The sequence below is a fragment of the Vulpes lagopus genome, chromosome 8 (assembly GCF_018345385.1).
Source record: "Vulpes lagopus strain Blue_001 chromosome 8, ASM1834538v1, whole genome shotgun sequence".
Lineage (NCBI taxonomy): Eukaryota > Metazoa > Chordata > Mammalia > Carnivora > Canidae > Vulpes > Vulpes lagopus.
The window spans coordinates 55,684,592-55,699,691 of NC_054831.1; the positions used below are offsets into that span (position 1 = coordinate 55,684,592).

The window sequence follows — 15,100 nt, forward strand, 5'->3', positions numbered from 1 at the left end:
AGTAAGTTTTCAAGTATAACATTTTAAAGGCACCTGTGTAAGAGCTGAAATAGATAAAACTTAAAAGCCAACAGTTTTGCATTTGTCAAAGCATCTTTCATTTCTTAATGATAATACTAGATTTTTTTAAAGATTTTCTTTATTTATTCATGAGAGACACAGATTGAGAGAGAGAGAGAGAGAGAGAGAGAGAGAGAGAGGCAGAGACACAGGCAGAGGAAGAAGCAGGCTCCATGCAGGGAGCCTGATGTGGGACTCGATCCCAGGTCTCCAGTATCACACCCTGGGCCGAAGGCGGGCACTAAACTGCTAAGCCACCCAGGGATTCCCATAATACTAGAATTTTTTAAAAAGAATGTATTTATTTATTCACAGAGACCCAGAGAGAGAGAGAGAGAGAGAGAATATGAGGCAGAGACACAGGCAGAGGGAGAAGCAGGCTCCATGCAGGGAGCTGGATGTGGGACTCGATCCCGGGTCTCCAGGATCACACCCTGGGCCACAGGTGGTGCTAAACTGCTGTGCCACCAGGGCTGCCCAATATTAGATTTTTAAAGGAACTCTGTGTGTCTTCTAGCACACTAAAATACATTCTTGCCTTTGTTTTTCTTGGGTAATGTCGGGAATGAAAGGACACAATTATTCTTTGATAGTGTAATTTTCCTTGTTTTACAGGACAGAAAGTTATCCAAGCTCAATACTTCTAAGAAATGTCTTCAACTAAGAGCAATCCCTTTGTTTCTTAGAAGTTTGAATTTGGAGGAAATGTTGAGAATCTGGGAGGAAAAAAGACTAAGCGAAAGGAACAGCATGCTTGGGAAGGCACACACCACACCAGCTCTCTTGCTTCTAGTGGTTATCACGTACCAACCCAAGTGGCTGCTGCCTCATCACTTGGCTTTAATCATAATTTATGTTTTTAGCAGAGATATGAACTACAACTGATACTGAAGCAAAGTGTTTTAGAAGTTATAGATTTTAGAAAACTATCATAATTATTCAAGGGAAAAAGAAAGGTTTAGCTTTTATGTGGGCTCTATTTGATAACAATTTTTGCCCCCATTTGACATCACATTGAAACACTGGACCATAGAATTAGGTCCACATATTTGCCATCTATAGATTTATAGAAACGTTTAATTTTTGTTTGAGGTTTAGTGGATCCATTTCTATTTGCAGTGCTGAAAACCCTTCAACTGTCTCACCGTTAGCTAGCAGGTGAACTTGTATACTCTTGTTTTTCTTCTAGATTCATGAAAAGCTCCACTACTATGAGAAGCAGAACCCCGTGCCCATTCTCCACGGCGCAGCAGTCTTGGCCGATGATGTAAGTGTGCCTTTTGGAGCTCCCTGCCACCCGGCTCCCTCGGGCCCGGCCCTGAGCAGAGTTCTTCCTGGCACAGACACAAGTGTGAGATCCTAGGAGTGAAAACCAGAAGAAGCTGCAGATGTTTCCAGAAGTCCTGTCACCAAGGACCTTATGCAGATACTGTGCTGATTTGCATTCACTCTCCCGCTCAAAAAATTGTGCATGGAGATGCCCTCTGTTCTACCTGGGTAGCTATGGTAGAAGAAATTTGAGGCTAGAACTCTCCGGGCAGAGAGAAACTGTCAGCTACTAGTGTTCTGAGAAAGTCACAGGCAGGAGGAATGCTTTGGAGAAATAAAGACAAATGAGATAGGTCTGTTGCTGACAGTGCTAAAAAATGACAGATACGCTAGTGTCGGAATGAGGCCTGATGAAATACATAAAAAGACTGGATTGTTTTTAAAATGGATTATAAAGCATCATAATGATTTATGGATATTAGTCCTTTCCAAATTACCTTCATAACCAAAAAATAAATTTTAGAAGCAGTTGGCATTGATGGAGTAGTTAATTTCCTGTAGCTGTAATTTTATTTTCAATCTGAGGGAGGGAATTACCTTGCTGTTTCTTGCCATTCACTTACAAACTCGGATGAATTGAAAGCACACCTGGATAAACTATAAAGGACACTAAACCAGATGAGAAATAGGTCTCATGTGAAGGTTGGTTTTCGTGATCTCCTAGAGCTTATCTGTTGCTTTTTAAATTTTTTCCTTGGTTATGATAAAAAAAAAAAGCCATAGTTCAGTTTAAATATCGGGCCATATAATTTAAAAAAAAACTAAAAAACAACCGATCATCTTCAGAAGTTGATTTTCTTATGTATGTTTTCTATTTTAATTTAGATAATAAGGCATATGTAATAAATCTCTAAGTGATTTGCTATTTGTTTAGTCTCTCAAACTCCTTTCCAGTTCTATCCACAGAGATTACAAATTATAGAGATATTTCAGTTTATGTGTTTATGAGGAAGCTTACTCCTCTGCATTATAGAACCAAAATTTTTAAAGTGAAGGTGAGTAAAGTTACAGATAGAATTCTAGTAAGCTGCAGTTGCCACTTGAGAAAGTCTCAAGAAATCACTTAAAAAACTTTAACTATTGAGAGTTTGGAGAAATATTTATTACCAGTGTGATTGAGGCCCAATCATATTTTTTTTAAAGGAGAGTTTATTTATTCATGAGAGACACAGAGAGAGAGAGAGAGAGAGAGAGAGAGAGGCAGAGACACAGGAAGAGAGAGAAGCAGGCTCCATGGAGGGAGCCTGCTGTGGGACTCAATCCCAGGACTCCAGGATCATGCCCTGGGGCTGAAGCAGGCACCAAACCACTGAGCCACTCAGGGCTCCCCTGAGGCCCAATCATATTATGATAATATTGCTTTTTAAAAAAATTAGAGGCTGTTATTATAATATGGTAAAATATAGCATTTTCTAATTCATCAGAACAATATATTTAAATTTTTAAAAGTATTGTTATAAAGTGACTAAAGAATGCAAAGAGCCTTCTGTGACTTTTTGTAGGTTAACAATTATCACAATTGCTTTACCTTGAAAAACAAAAATTTTATGTTCAAAAAGTTAAGTCACTTTTTGAAATGTAACCAACGAATATGTCAATTTATGACATTTTATTTTAGTGTATAATTTACTTTATGCCCTTCTTTTAGAGGAAAGTCCTTGTCTAGAGATAAGAACAATTGTTTTTAGTTTGGTAGAAACAATAGGACCAGAGAAATTTCAAGCAGTGTTTTAAGATGGGTTTTTTAAATGAAAATATATTGTACATATTTTGAATTCTCTTCTACATATTTCACAGTATAATTTCTCTTTCTGTTTGGTCTTGCTTTTTCTTCTTAGGAAATTATATCCTTACTATAGCCTAAAATAGAAGAGTCTTGATAGGAAAATCTCTTGAAGAACATGAAGCAGGTTCAAAGTTCCAACTATTCTTTAGCTAGAACCAGCAAATGGGAATGCTTTATCATGATAGTAGAATACGGTCAGCGTGTTTGTTCCCAGAGTACTTGTCAACCTATTTTAAGTCATTTTGTGATTAACCTGGTTTATATTGAATGGATTTCTTATTCTGTAGGTAAACATAAAAGTTTCAGATCATTTGCTCTATTAAAGACATTCTAGTTCTTTTTCCTCCAGCTCTAAACAGCAAGCTATTGTGGGGTTTTGGGAACCCTGTGGATTTCACCACCTCTTTCAGAACCTTTCTTTTTTTTCCCATTTTCTTTCTTTCTCTCTTTTTAAAAAATAGTGTCAAAACCAGATCCAGTCCTTTTGACAAGTGGTCCTTTGTTTGCATGCAAAAGACCATTCCTTAAGATGAAGTGCTGGGATTTACCCTCATTGCAATAAATCAGAAGGTGATCTGGCTGATATGATTTTTGGAGTTCTACTCAGCCACGATCCTGGCCTGGGATCTGGCCTACCAAGGGCCTGAAAAGAGGAGCTGTCATTGATGGTCTGTTTTCTTTCATACCGACCTCGACCTCTCCTTAATCACTGGAAAGTGGCAAGATAGATTCTCGGTTGTCACATATGGAGCAACACAGCGCCCTTACTAAATGTTCTCTGTGTCAATGTGATCTCCCTTACAGCTGGCTGAAGAGCTTCAGAACAAGCCATTAAACAGTGAGATCAGAGAGCTGTTGAAACTCCTGTCAAAACCCAATGTGAAGGTGAGGACGTGTAATAAATATCTTCCAGAAGGGCCACTTTCTGAGGCTTCAGATGAATTTTATTTCGATCGTCAATTTTCTTTTTCTTTTTTTTTTTTTTTTTTTCGATCGTCAATTTTCAAGTGAATGTATTTTCAAATCGTGCACAGTATTTTAATAACCCAAATCCCATTAAGGAAGAAAGTTGAGCTTTTGGTAATAATGTGACTAACTACAAAATACTTTAATCGGGTAGCTCAAGATTTCAGGTAGTGAATATAATGTCACTTCAACGTCAGTTTCCTTTAAATGAAGGTAAGAGTACAGAATACAGAATCTATCAGTGATTTTGTTTAGGTCATTTTACATGGCTCGTGAATGGTATTCCAATATATTGGACAACTGTACCTGTTTTTGTATAGGATCATTTCAGTTTTTAACTTTGCCCTCCCCTGTTATCTGCCCCATCTCCTTTCCCTCCACTAATTCATATTTTAATAAATACTACCCTTTACAGAGCAGAGCAGTTTTCCAGTATAGAATATTAGTATCAGTAGGCAGATTTCAAGTCTCCTTGCCATTTTTTTTTATTGAAGACTAGTTGACATAACAATATCGTATTAGTTTCAGGTGTACAACATAGTGACCTCTGATATGTATACACATTACAAAATGATCACCGCAATTAGTCCAGGTACTATATGTCACCCTACAAAGTTGTTACACTGTCATTGACTGTATTCCCTCTGTGGTATATGACATTTCTGCCTTTTACTTATTTTGTAACTGGAAGATTGTATCTCTTAATCTCCTTCACCTATTGCACTCCTTCCCTGCCATTTTTCTTCCAGGTATGTATCACTTACCTTTCCTCCAAAGGTGCTTGGTCAACAGAAGTCATTTCAAAATGTTCCTGTTAATTCTGAGGTCACTAATGCACTAAATCCTATCATCTGTACGTTTTGGACTTGCTACTGCTGCCATTACACTTGAAAGATTGTTCCATGAGTCAAAATTACATATGGATTATGTAATTGAAACGATCAGTTATTTTTCCTTTTTAAAGATTTATTTGAGAGAGTATGAGTCAGGAGGAGGGGCAGAGGGAGAGGGAGAATCTCAAGCAGACTCCTGCTGAGTGTGGAGTTTGATGCTGGGCTCCATCTCATGACCCTGAGATCATGACCTGCGCTGAAACCAAGAGTTGGATGCTTGACTTACTGAGCCACCCAAGTGCCCCAAAATGATCAATTATCTTACGATCATTTCTGTTAAGCATATGTAGGCTGTCAAATGAGTATTTCTGCCTAGATGCAAAAACTTGATTTCTACCTTCCTTGAAAAATTTCCTTTGGAACTCTAAGTAGTCTTCAATTGCTAGTGAAAAGAGAAAGATAGTATTAAATAAAAGATGAAGTGAAAACATGCCCTAACTTTAACTCCTAATCCTTAGAATTAAAATAAGTGCTGTTAAGAATAAGTGTACTATCATTAGTAGTATAGAGTAATTGATTTGCACTGGTACAGAGGAGATTGGTTGAATTTTAGTTCTAAAGGATAAAGATCAGATTAAAGCAGAATAGTTGCTTGAAATTAAAGTATGTAGAAAGGTTAAGAGCTCAGAGTAAGAGATTCATAGGTAGAGAAAGTTCTGAAAATGTCTTCATTTGTTCTGAGTGCACATGAGTAGTGAATATGAACCAGAGAAGGGTGAGGTTAGCTGGGAGAAGCTTGTTAAACTCCTTTTTGAGAGTATGATCTTGTTTTGAGTATTAGAAATTGAAGACGAGTGTTTTGGACAAAACAACATGATTTGGTATTCTATTTAAGAGTGTTTGGAATAGAACAGCCAATAAATAAGAGGTTATACTGGATGGAAACTGGTATTTTGCTCAAGAGGGAAATATGATTTTAGATTGTACTCACCATTGGATACAACCTTATAAACTATGAACATATTTTAGATGAATGCTTTTAAAATGTTTTATGTTTGTATATCCATGTGATAGAATGTGTGAGAAGTCAGCATGAAAGATGTATTTTCAGTAAGTGATGTGTAGGAAGTGGGTAAGATTATAGACATGATGTCTCAGTTGGCAGTGGCAATTTCTAGTTAGCTAGCCTTGGGGGGATATCTTTCTTCCCTTTATAACCTAATATTTAACATTGCTTTCCTTGAAATAATTAACACCATCAATTTGAATTTCACTTTTTTTTAAAAAAATATTTTATTTATTTATTCATTAGGGACACAGGGAGAGAGAGAGGCAGAGACACAGGCAGAGGGAGAAGCAGGCTCCATGCAGGGAGCCAGATGTGGGACCGGATCCCCAGTCTCCAGGATCACGCCCTGGGCCGAAGGTGGCGCTAAACCACTGAGCCACCTGGGCTACCCGAATTTCACTTTTTTTTTAGGTAATTGAGAAGTCATTTAGTAAAGTAAAATATTTTCTTTTTTTTTTTTTTAAAGCAGAACAAGGTACAATAGACTATAACAGGTATACATGAATTGTAAATTGAGCAGACAATTTAAATATGAAAAATGTAACTCCAGGGTGTTAATTTGAATATTGTTTTTAATTTGCAGTGCATAAGGGAAGTAATTATTTACTTGTTAAAGATGGATCTTTCTTTTTTTCTTTTTTTTTTTTTTAAAGATGGATCTTTCATTTAAAATCGTTCACAGTAGTGAAAAGAAACCTGAGGTCTACCTGAAAAGTAATGATTTTTATAAACACACATAGTTGTATACAACTAAATGCACAGCCCCTAGGAGGAGGTCAATACATCTATCCCACAGATCTACCAACTCCTTTTTGAAAAATTTTAGAACTTTCTCTGGTTATTTGTAAATGTTCCTGGAGTCAGATCCTCATTCATTCATCCTCAAATGTCCAATGCCTACTCTGTGCCAGACCCTACAGATACAATTTGCAGAAGATATGTGAAGGTTAAGGAAGCTAACAGGAGAAATACTGAGTAAAAGAACACATAGAAATACTGTGGAGAGGTGCGTAGGTGGCTCAGCCAGTCCAGCGTCCGACTCTTGGTTTCAGCTCAGGTCATGCAGGCTCCTTGGGATTCTCTCTTTCCCTCTCCTCTGCCCTTCCTGTAGTTTATGCTCTCTCTCTCTTTGTCTGTCTCTCTCTCTCTCAAATGAATAGAGAAAACCTTAAAATACTGTGGTTATCAGAGGAGGATCTAGTTCCCAGATCTAACTTTGGGAAGGAAGGAGTGTGGGGAGGGTTGGAGAAAATGTTCCAGAGGAAGTGGCAAGTAAGTTGAGCCCTGGAGGTTGAATTTGAGGTAACCAAAAGGAGGAAGAGGAAAGATGAGTTGGGATAGGATGTGAAAATAGATTTCTTAAAAAAGATTTATTTAAGAAAGAGAGAGACTAGGGGGCTGTGGAGGAGGGGCAGGAGAGAGAAGTTCTCTAGCAGAATCCCACTGAGCAGTGAGCCCTACTCAGGGCTAGATCTAATGACCTTGAGATCAAAACCTAAGCCAAAATCAAGAGTCAGATGTTTAATCAACTGAGCCACCCAGGTGCTCATTAAACAGATGTTTTAAATAAGGTGAATAGTATACGAAGTCCCGTAAAGAAAATAACTTGTCAAGTTTGAGGATGTAAATGAGTTCAGTGTGGTTGAACAGTAGCTTGAGGAGAGGAAGGGGCAGAGTTCAGAGCTAGACAGGAACTCCTTTGATTGAGTACAGGGGCTATATACATCCTGGTTTGCCCAGGAACAGTCTGGTTTGTGCCTGTAGTCCCAGCATGATTATTAATAGCCTCCTTTCCATTTCAGTTGTTTCCTTTTTTTAGATGATAAATTATATGGCTGCTCTTATTGTGAGCATATTACAAAGTTTGGATTTCATCCTAAGAGCAGTGGAAAGCCACTGAAAGGATTTAAATAGGCAAGTGACACCGTTGTTCTAGTACACGGATTCTTGGAGTGGAGGAGTGGTGGTAGGGCAGGAGGAGTGGGATGCTGAATGGAGGAAGGCCAGCTGGAACCAGTGGAGGTAATTCAGGTGAAACATGATTATGGCCTCCATGAAGGATGTGAGGGATGGATGGAAGTATGGATGGGTAGAACTGGATGCAGCTTCAATACATGGTATTGGCCCAAGTGGTTAATTATTGGGAGAAAATAATATATATAATATTGCATATTGTATGTAGTACACAGTGAATTCCAAGTAAAAGGTTTGAGTATAAAAATTGAAGCACAATCATGAGATAGAGAAGAAACATTCCCAACTTCAGGAACAGATGGACAGATAGACACACAGGAAAAGTTAAAAAAAAAAAAAAAGGTGAGTGTGGTTAGAAGGAATAATTTACTTAAATAAACGGTTTACATTCGTCTTTCATAAGGTTGTGACAATTAGTCTTTCATTTTATTTTTTACAAAGGGACTTGATAAAAAGTTTTAAAAGTAATTAGGAAAATATTTTGATAATGCATAATTGTATTTTTAATTAAAACCATGGAGAAAGTAGAAGTTCCTTTCTTCACTGTTATGTTTTGTGAAGATGAGCACCATTTCATATGTTTAATCACTTTCTGTTCTGTGAAGCATGTGTCCATATACCTTTTAGGGATAATTACTGTTCATTTGCTGCATTACTTTTCCTTTTTGCATACAGAAATATTACCTACACATTTTTCTTTTTTTTTTAAGATTTATTTATTTATTTGGTGGGAGGGACAGAAGGATAGGGGGAGAGAGAATCTCACGCAGACTCCCTGCTAAGCATGGAGCCCGACTCAGGTCTCAATCTCACAACTCTGAGATTATGACCTGAGCTGAAATCAAGATTCAGACACTTAACCAACTTAGTCACCCAGGCACCCCTACATTTTTTCCATTATAATTAGAATGCAATACTTCTTGTTTTGTGGACTTTTAACATTTTGGTATTTTGTGGACTTCTCTTTGAAGCAAAATAACTAATCTCTTTGAGGTGGGCATCTCTGCCTTTTTTTTATTGCTATTTAAATAGTACTATAATGGACATCTCTCGTATATTTCAGAATTTTATTGGTCAGTAAATTGTGAGTTAAAATACTATACATCTAAAATTTTGATAGTGATTGCCAACTTGTCCTTTGCAATAATCTAGACATCTTCTCAGTGTACAGTGCCCACAGATGTGCATGAGAAGGTCCTTTCCAAACCCTATGCCCTTGCAAGCCCTGTTTAATATTCTTTCTAAGTTTTGCTAATTGATCACTACTGGAATATATGTCAACATTCTCCCTGCACAGTTTGTCACTCTTTTTTGTTTTTTAAATATTTCTTTATTTATTCATGAGAGACACAGAAAGAGAGAGGCAGAGGCATAGGCAGAGGGAGAAACAGACTCCATGCAGGAGCCCGATGTGGGACTCAATCCCAGGATTCCAGAATCATGCCCTGAGCTGAAGGCAGATTCTTAACTGCTGAGCCACCTAGGCATCCACAGTTTGTCACTCTTGATTCCCAACAGTTAGGAAATAACTTGAAATTTTGTAACACTTGTGTCACCTGAGGGCTATCAAAGAGTTAAAGATTACACCCCACTCTTAAAATCTCTAAGTTGAGGGGCATCTGGGTGGCTCAGTCGTTAAGCAGTCAGCTCTTGGTTTCAGCTCAGGTCATGATCTCCGGGTTGTGAGATTGAGCCCTGCTTCTGGCTCTGGGCTCAGTAGGGAGTCTGCTTGAGATTCCCTCTGCCCCTCCCTCCATGCTCACTTGCCCATTCACTCTCAAATAAGTAAATAAATATTTTTAAAGATATCTGTTAATTGATTGGTCGGTTGCCATATACAATCAATAATAATTACTTTTATTATTCAATAATGTTTATAAAATCCAGTCTTACTGTCCAAATCTTAAAGTCCAAGAAAAGTAATGAAGCATCAAAGAGACAACAGATGCTGAGAAAAAGGAAGTGGGGCTGTAACAGAAGGCCTTAGTGGATGTGATAAGGTATGGGAGCTTCCTGCAGTGATCGAATGGAGAAGAGCCATAGTGTTGATAGCCTTTGAGGGCACTGATGAAAGGATGTGGATCTTTACAGATATTTTGTTTCTAGGGGAAGCAAATAGAGACATTAAAAATAATGACCACTCCATGGCATCATGTGGCTACAGTAAAGGCAAATCAACCTATAGGAGTCATCATTCAGTGGCTTGTTTTTGATAAAACAACAAAATGACATCATCTCTAGAATATGGTATTATAATTCAGGAAGTCAGGGAAAAATCAATAGGTTTTAAAAAGGCAATAAAATAAAAGGATTTGTTGCAATTTTTCAGCTTTCCAAAACATGCACTTACCAGAAGTTGCTCATCACCTGAACATGTAGAATGGATGAGACTTCATTAAAGCATGCAAAAGGGAAAAGTGAAGCTTCCTTCTGGAGGAATAAATCAGTGTTACTCATTCTTTTGAGTTAGACACTTAACTCTGTGAACCTGACAGAAACTTAGAACATAGAATTGACCCCAGGGGGTCCAAAGCAGAGAAAGCTTGTGTGCCTGAGGAGTTACAAGGCCTAGTGTTCAATTTCCTGCATAGTTTTCTGAGCAACCGTTAAACCCATCAGTTGTGATTAGTGGGGTTATGGCATATGGAAATACAATTTTCTTATTTAGGTGTTGCCTTTTTTTTTACAAAAAGACAATGTATATACTGAAGAATAGTGTCACCACAGTTAAAGCAGGCAAATAGAATACAAAGTTACTTTTAGTTGTCCAAAATGAAAATGTTGCTAAGCAAAAATATTTGTAAAGCAAAACTATAAAGAATTAGGAACTTGATATCTATAAATCTTAAAAGGTGTTTTGGAAAGCAGACATGGAGGTGAATACAAAGCTAATGAGGGAAAATCCATAGCTGGTGTTAATATTGTCTATCAACTGTAATAATCATTTTATTTTAAAAGATGTTTATTAGCCATCTCTGTTAGTCATAGCTATATGCAAGATAGTTTTCATAGATACCCAGATAGGGGACATTTCTGATGTTTTTCATTCAACTCTTTATAGATCCATATTCCTGTCCACTCTCATTCCTATCTTTCTGTCTGAAAGACTTCATATACCGTATTTTGTAATGCAAGTGTTCTGGTGATGAATTCCTTCAGCTTTTGTATGTCTTTTAAAAAGTCTTCAGTATACTCACATTACGTAAAGATATTTTTGCTGGGTATAGAACTTTAGGTTGCTGGTTTTCTTTGAGTATTTAAAAGATGTTGCTATTACCTTGTAGCTCACATTGTTTCTGATTATGTTGTCATTTTTATCTTTTTTCCTTTGGCCAATTTTAACTTTCTCACTGGTTTTAAGCAATTTGGTGGTTTCTTTTTATTTTATTTTACTTTTTTTTTTTGTGCTTGGATATTTTGAACTTCTTGGACCTAGGGGCTTCCCCCCCCCCCCCAAATCAAATTTGGAATATTTTTTGCCATATTTCTTCAAATAATTTTTAGCACCTCTCCTTTCTTTGGAGATGCCAATTAGGTGTATATAAGTTGTCTCATAGCTCAATAATGTTCCATTCATAATTTTTTACTCTATCTTTGTGTTTCTTGTTAGTTTATAAGTTGCTTTAATGATGTGTTAATCTCAGTGCTCTTTGAAAAAAATTCATACATTGTATCTTTTATCTCAAAGTTTTATTTAAATCTTTCTTATATATTGCCCGTCTGATTTTCATTTTTTCCTCTAGCTTTTTAAACATTTAGGATACAATTATATAATAGTTATTATATCCTTGTCTACAGTCTATCTGTAATTTCAGGATTTGGTTCTATATAATTCTGTCATCTGTGTAATTTTCAGGGTTTAGTTCTGTGGTGTTATGGTCTTCTTCATGAGCAGTATTTTCTTAAGTCTTCCTTTGTCTAGTAACTCCTGTCAGTAATTGATTCTCAGTCATCATGAGTTTTACTTTGTTTGATGCTGGATATTTTTTATTTTTATAGGTAATATTCTTTAGGGTTTTTTTCCCCTATTATAATTAAATTACTTGGAAACATGTTGATCCATCAGAGGCTTGCTTTTAAGCTTTGTTAGCTGAGATCTTAGCAGTGTTTAATCTGGGACTAAGTGTTTCCCAGTATAAAGACAATATCCCTCTGTTAAGTGTCCTCAATGCCCTGTGAATGCCAAGCCTTCCCCTCTGACTGATGGAACCAGGAGCCACTCCTGCCCTGTGTGATCTTTGGGGATTATTCCCTGTAATGCAGAGTTTCTGAAACTTGGGACTATTGATATTTTGGAGCTGGAAAATGTTTGAAGGGATGGGGAGGGCAGGGAACTGCCCTGTATGCTGTCAGATGTTTAGGAGCATCCTTGGCTTCTACACACTAGATGGCAGTAGCATCCTCCACACTGTGACTACCCAAACTGTCTCCAGACATTGCCAAGTGGCTATTGGGCAGTAAAATTGTTCTCAGCTAATAACCACTGCTCTAATCCTTTTTGGTAGTTTTTTTTTAATATGCATATGCCTTGGGTAAGGACCCAAGGGGCAGCCTGAGATAACTCAAAGGTAAAAAATGGGACAATCACTTGGAAAAATTGTTTGTCTTATATACAGAAATGTTAAATATACTTACAACCCACGTTGGGGAGTGTAAGGTGGCAGAGAGATTGGTTTCAAAGATGATTTCTAGGCTTCTGGCTAAACTAATTTACGGACTGTGGTGGTAGTGATTAGGCAACATGGTAGTTAAAAGTCTAAAATGCACTCTCCTAAAATAGTTGTGACATGTCAGGGTTTGAGTGTTTTTTTGGTCATTGGTCTATAATGACAATATCACAGTGTTTGTGGAGTTTTACCACAATGACATTCATGACTAGAAAAACTTTTATTCTTTTATATACATGTTAGCTTATTACACAAAAAGTGAAATTGTGAGAAAATCAAGGAAAAAATGAAAGTCATATTGCTCACCGTTTCGTTGTGTGTGTGTGTGTGTGTGTGTGTGTGTTCTGCTAACAGTAGGGAGGGAAAAATACAGTTCTCTTAGACTTCTACTGGCTCATCGAACAATGTACCTATAGCTTCACTTTCTCCCTCCTAGAAAAAGTAATAACCGCCCCCACCCCATCCCTAGTTGCCACCCTTAAAAGGATAAACCAGAGAATATGCAGGTGAGAAGACTTTTATGCTGATTTTTGTCCTACATTAGTGGCTTTGGGGATGGGGTGGTGTGGCAGGGAAGTAGAGCTGCCTTGTGCTCTTTTTTATACTTCTATTTCTAAGCTCTTCATTTTCAAGTAGTTGCCTTGCTATGTCAAAATTGTAACACCAATTTGATTTTCTTTATAGTTGGATATGCTTGGAATTTTACATTTGATTAATTTTTTTTCCAAATTTTGATTTTGAAAGGCTTTGCTTTCTGTACATGATACTGTGGCTCAGAAGAATTATGATCCTGTATTACCTCCAATGCCAGATGATATTGATGATGAGGAAGACTCAGTTAAAATCATTCGTCTGGTCAAAAATAGAGAACCACTGGTGAGTTTGGGTCAACATTTTGTGCTTAGGTATGAGTAGATATCATGACAAAGCCATATCTGATGGGAACATACCGTTTATTCCTCTCTTTGAAACATACTTTTCCTGTGTTGTCAAACTTTATTTTTTAAATTTTTATTTGTGTGTGTGTGTGTTGTCAAACTTTAAATAGAGCATTCATGTCTAAGAAAGATTATTTAGAAAAAAGAAAAAAAGCCAAATAAAATGACAGACATTCTCTTGGTTATAAATAGCAACAATTTATACAATGTGATGTTGACATTTATAAAAGACAGCATGGCATGTGCCAGTCACAGCTGATTTAAGATCAAATGGTGCAACTAAAAATAATTGCCTATGGCTTGTCTAGGAAGCTGATTTATTTTAAAGTAATGAGGAGAGATTAATCAGATGTCTGCTATTTCAAAGTGTATATGTACCCATTTATTTTAGCACCAGAATTTATACAATGTCAGATTATGTTGAAGGGTTTATGGTGGGCAGAATGATGTCCCCTGCAGTGCCCAGTGACATCAAGTCCTGATCTTCAGAACCTGTGAAATATTACTTTCAATAGCAAAGGGATTTGTGATTCAGTAAAAATCTTGAGTTGGGAAGATTATCTGAGTTATCTGGTCAGCCTAGTGTCATCGCAAGGGTTTTACTGAAGTGGAAAGGGGAGGCAGGAAGTCAGAGTTGCAAAAGGAGATGTGATAATTAAAGCAAAGGTTGGAGTGATGTTGCCATGAGCCCAGGAATTCCCGAAATTTCTAGACACTGGAAAAAGTGCAGATCACATTCTTCCCTAGATTGTCCAGAAGGAGCACAACCCCTTGACACTTTGATGTTAGCCCGAGAACACTCATTTTGGCCCTCCTCCCTCCAGAAGCTGTAAGATAATACATTTGTGTTGTTTTAAGTCACTAAATTTGTGTGGCACATTTGCACAGCCATAGGATACGAGTGTAGTGTGTATCCATATTTTGATGAAACTATATTTAGAAGAAAAATACATTTCTTTGTGTAGCAGTTGATTTTAAATGTGTTGTAGCTCATTTTTTCCTAATTAAGTTACTTTTCTGTTCTTAAAGCAAAAGCAGTAGATAATGCAATACATGCTGGGCACTTGGTGAAGTACTTTGCATACAGTATATTTAATCCTCATAGTACACATATTTTTTCCACTGTGATAGACTAGGGCACTGATAGACAAAGAAGCAACTTCCCTAGGTATCACAGCTAATGAGTGGTAAAACTGAGGTCCAAACTTGGCTTTTTACCTTCAAATACTAGTTTTTTCTTCTATACCATATTGTGTCTTTATAACTTGTACCTTTTAGGTAATTTTCATGTTTTGTTTGTGTAAGGGCAACTTTGGTACCTTGATAAATGCATTGAATACTCTTACCTAGAAAAAGACACCAGTAAATCTGCGTTTGAGATAAGGGAACTGCTCCCTGTGTTCCTGGCTAAGATTGTTTCATGTAGATGATAAATTTGTGCTTTTCATCTGTGGTTAGAAATCTGTACTGGTAACCTA

The 15,100-nt window shown here is 37.1% G+C and overlaps 1 protein-coding gene across 5 annotated transcripts in view; it reads left to right on the forward strand.

Annotated features, from left to right (window-relative positions):
- Positions 1-15,100, forward strand: part of MPP7 (membrane palmitoylated protein 7) — a 307,829-nt gene that overhangs the window by 187,954 nt on the left and 104,775 nt on the right. For all 5 annotated transcript variants that reach the window (XM_041767665.1, XM_041767662.1, XM_041767666.1 and 2 more), the window contains 3 exons: positions 1,250-1,327; positions 3,980-4,060; positions 13,429-13,560. In XM_041767665.1, the coding sequence (XP_041623599.1) occupies positions 1,250-1,327; positions 3,980-4,060; positions 13,429-13,560 (291 nt within the window). The remainder of the gene's footprint in view (positions 1-1,249; positions 1,328-3,979; positions 4,061-13,428; positions 13,561-15,100) is intronic.